General features: G+C 43.4%; 1 protein-coding gene across 1 annotated transcript; it reads right to left on the reverse strand.

Moving 5' to 3' along the window:
* Positions 1-472: 472 nt before the first annotated feature.
* LOC131400474 (huntingtin-interacting protein M-like) lies at positions 473-927 on the reverse strand. The gene has a single exon (XM_058535201.1). It carries the CDS (start codon positions 877-879, stop codon positions 544-546), a length of 336 nt encoding a protein of 111 aa, XP_058391184.1. The 5' UTR covers positions 880-927; the 3' UTR covers positions 473-543.
* Positions 928-3,794: the final 2,867 nt, after the last annotated feature.

The raw sequence follows: 3,794 nt of genomic DNA on the forward strand, positions 1-3,794 counted from the left end.
TCGACGTTCCCTATCGTGAATAAAGCCTTTGGCACTCAGTCACGATCTTCAGGCCCTCCGCAGTTACCGCCATCATTCTGGGAATCCAACATGCCTGGAGCATGCGCTCCCCAGCCCCCCCCCAACCCCCTCACCAAACCTCCTGGCCTCACAGGCCTTGACTTGCTCAGAGCCAGTGAGGAAGTCTTCCCTCCCCACAACCTCAGCCAGCTACTCCCACCACGGCCACTCCCCCCACTGTCGCCATTAGAAGCTGCTCCCGGAAATCACCAATTCCACCAATTCCAGCATCCCACACTGCCCACCATCCTACACTGCCCACACCCTCTCCTCCTCCAAACCCCCATGAGACATCTCATCTTGGATTTCTCACAGATACCTCTAACTCAAAATGACAGAAACGGAGAGGAGTCAGAAACACAGCAATGGATTCTAATCCTTTAATAGTATTCATTGAATGACAGAAGCCAGGACTCCTCAGCTGTGAGAACTTTCTGCTTGAGCTGTGGCTGAGGACTCCCACCAGGCTCTGTGACCCAGGCTTCAGCCGTTCTTCCTGCCTCCGGGCATCTTGTCAAACAGAGTGAAGGCCGCATCCTTCACTTGGCGCTGGGGCTCTCTGTTGTTGTTCACTCCTCCCTCCACATCTTGTGGGATGCTACTGCTATTGGTGGCCTCGTTGCCTACCATCTCCAGGATGTAGTCGGTAAGGCAGTCGAGCATGGCAACGAGGAAATCTTCTGTGGATGAACTCGGATGCTGGGCGTGTTCATCCTTCTGCAGAAGGCGGTCCAGGTAGCTCACAGGGAACTGTAGCTCGGCTGTTGGAAGACAGGCTGGATTCTGATAGGAGCTGTCACGGTTCTGCTCTTCTGCCATGATGTCTGCTGGGTTTGGGTCCTATCAGCTCTGCTTGATTCTCCAGCCGGACCGGGTCTCTCTAGACACCAGCACTCAGCCCTGCCCACTATATCCCTGAGCTCTAGCCCCTGATTGGTCAGGGACATCCTGCCTTTGTGACATCCTAGGCTTTGGGATGTCACTGGTGTCCATCATGCCCTTATCAGGCCTTAGCCTAGAAATGTCCATGACAGGAATCTGGTCACTGTAATGACTGGACCTTGATTTTGAGGGAATTGTAATATTCTGCTTGACTTTAGCATTGTAAAAATAAATGTGTGTTTCAAAGGAAACTTTTCCCTGTCTTTAGGACAACACTCCATGTTATCTGATTCTAGCCTTGCATTGTCTTTGAGCTCTTTTAAAATCTTTTGTTAGTTGTAGGACACTGATAAACATGTAAAATGTCTTGTCTAGTAGAGATTAAATTGTCCCTCCCACTTACGATGTAACAAAACTAGTTTTGGCTCCATTTACACATTCATTTAAATATTCTTAATCAGTATTCCTGTATCTAATCTTTGGATTCTCTTTTGAACCAGCTATAACATCTTCCCATTCCCTCAGGGAGTAAATAGGATCTTTTTTTTTGTTTTTTTGTGACGAAGATCAGCCCTAAGCTAACATCCATGCCAATCCTCTTTTTTTTTTTTTTGGCCGAGGAAGACTGGCCCTGAGCTAACATCTATTGCCAATCCTCCTCCTCTTTTCCCTTTTTCTCCCCAAAGCCCCAGTAGATAGTTGTATGTCATAGTTGCACATCCTTCTAGTTGCTGTATGTGGGATGCGGCCTCAGCATGGCCAGACAAGCAGTGCGTCAGTGTGCCCCCGGGATCCGAACCCGGGCCGCCAGTAGCGAAGCATGCACACTTAACCGCTAAGCCACAGGGCTGGCCCCTAAACAGGATCTTTTAACACATGTTCACTTCATATCTGTATGAGTGTCTTGATTTTATACTGTTTGAAAAATATCCTTTGACCATCTTGGAAGTTACAATGAGATGCTCAATGGATTCACCTGTCACAAGCAGGTAAACATTGTTGAGAGAGAGAAGTGTACCTTATGCTCAGTTTAAGATGTGTCTTTTCTTCCCTGTCCTAGGTGAAGTCAAAACACCAAGAGATGTTTCTTGTCTTTTTTTCATTTTAATTTTCCTCTTCACTAATTTTGTGTTTCTGCTTTGTTTTTGTTTCATTTCCAGCTGATAACAGTTATAGACACTTCCATTCCAAAAGTGAGAAAGCAGAAGGAAGAAAGAAGTCTCTGATCCAAGCAATTTCAATACCCAAGCAGGCAAACCTCCATACGTTTCAAGGCCTGAGAATAATCCACTCTGGCTTGAGGCTCCTGCCTCTAGTCCCATGACTTCACCTGGGTCCATAGCTCTGCCCTCTAGGCCCTAGGCTCTGTCCTCAGAATCATCTTTCCTTTATTTTGAACCGAGCACAAGTTCGCAGCTGAGTAGTTTTATTAGCCTATTTTCTGCTTGTCAAATTTTAGGAGTCTCACAGCCTTCTTTCATTTTATCCTCTATCTACCCTTTCAGTTAAAGATAGATGGCATTGTCTCTGCTGATTTAACATACTCAAAATCTTGTAGTCCTCCATGTACGTCATAGGGATTCATGCTCTTAGACAAGAGGCTCATTCGCAGATCCCTCCTGAAAAATCCCATCTCTATTCCTCCCTTCTGCTGAGATGGCTGGGGTTATTCAGGATTCACATCCCATATTGCTTCAGAGAATCCTTTGTTTGACTGAATGCTTTGATCTTTTGATCCCTCAGAGATACTAGCAAAAGGATGTCTAGCTACATCCTTGATTTAATTTCTATAGGATGCTTTCTTGACAGTGGATTCTCTAATTTTAGTGTCTTTTGTCATCTGGATAGGTTGAGACCTTCTAGATCTGGTTCCTTTTTGCTTAACAGTTCTTCCCTCAATTTATGTCTTTCCTCTAGCATTTTACCATAAGTAGCAAAAAGAAACAAGGGTATGCCTTCCACACTTTTCTTGGAAATCTGCTCAGCTAAATCTTCAATCCATTCCTTACAAGTTCTGCTTTTCACATAATTCTAGGACACAATTCAGCTAAGATTTCTGTTACTACATAACAAGAATCCCCTCTCCTCTAATTTCCAATATTATTTTCCTAATTTCCTTCTCAACCTTCACCAGCAACACCTTTGACATTCATATTTCCATCAATAGTCTGTTTATGATGATTTAGGTATTCTCTAAGACAATATAGGCTTTATCTACTGTGCTCCTCACTTTCTTTTGAGTTCTCACCAGCAGCACTTTTTTTTTTTTTTAGGATATATTTCTTTCTTTTTTTTTTATTTTTTGTTTATTGCAGTAACATTGGTTTATAACATTGTATAAATTTCAGGTGTACATCATTATACTTCTATTTCTGCATAGATTACATCATGTTCACCACCCAAATACTAATTACAACCCATCACCACACACATGTGCCAAATTATCCCTTTCACCCTCCTCCCTCCCCCCTTCTCCTCTGGTAACCACCAATCCAATCTCTGTCTCTATGTGTTTGTTTATTGTTGTTATTATCTACTACTTAATGAAGGAAATCATACGATATTTGACCTTCTCCCTCTGACTTATTTCACTTTGCAAGTACCCTCAATGTCCATCCATGTTGTCACAAATGGCTGGATTTCATCATTTCTTATGGCTGAGTAGTATTCCATTGTGTATATATACCACATCTTCTTTATCCATTCGTCCCTTGATGGGCACTTAGGTTGCTTCCAAGTCTTGGCTATTGTGAATAACGCAGCAATGAACACAGAGGTGCATGTATCCTTACGCATTGGTGTTTTCAAGTTCTTTGGATAAATACCCAGCAGTGGAATAGCTGGATCATATG

The sequence above is a fragment of the Diceros bicornis genome, chromosome X, assembly GCF_020826845.1.
Source record: "Diceros bicornis minor isolate mBicDic1 chromosome X, mDicBic1.mat.cur, whole genome shotgun sequence".
Taxonomy (NCBI): Eukaryota; Metazoa; Chordata; class Mammalia; order Perissodactyla; family Rhinocerotidae; genus Diceros; species Diceros bicornis.

Excerpts from the sequence above, each read along its gene's own strand:
- LOC131400474 (XM_058535201.1), bottom strand. The coding sequence starts at position 879 with ATGGCAGAAGAGCAGAACCGTGACAGCTCCTATCAGAATCCAGCCTGT.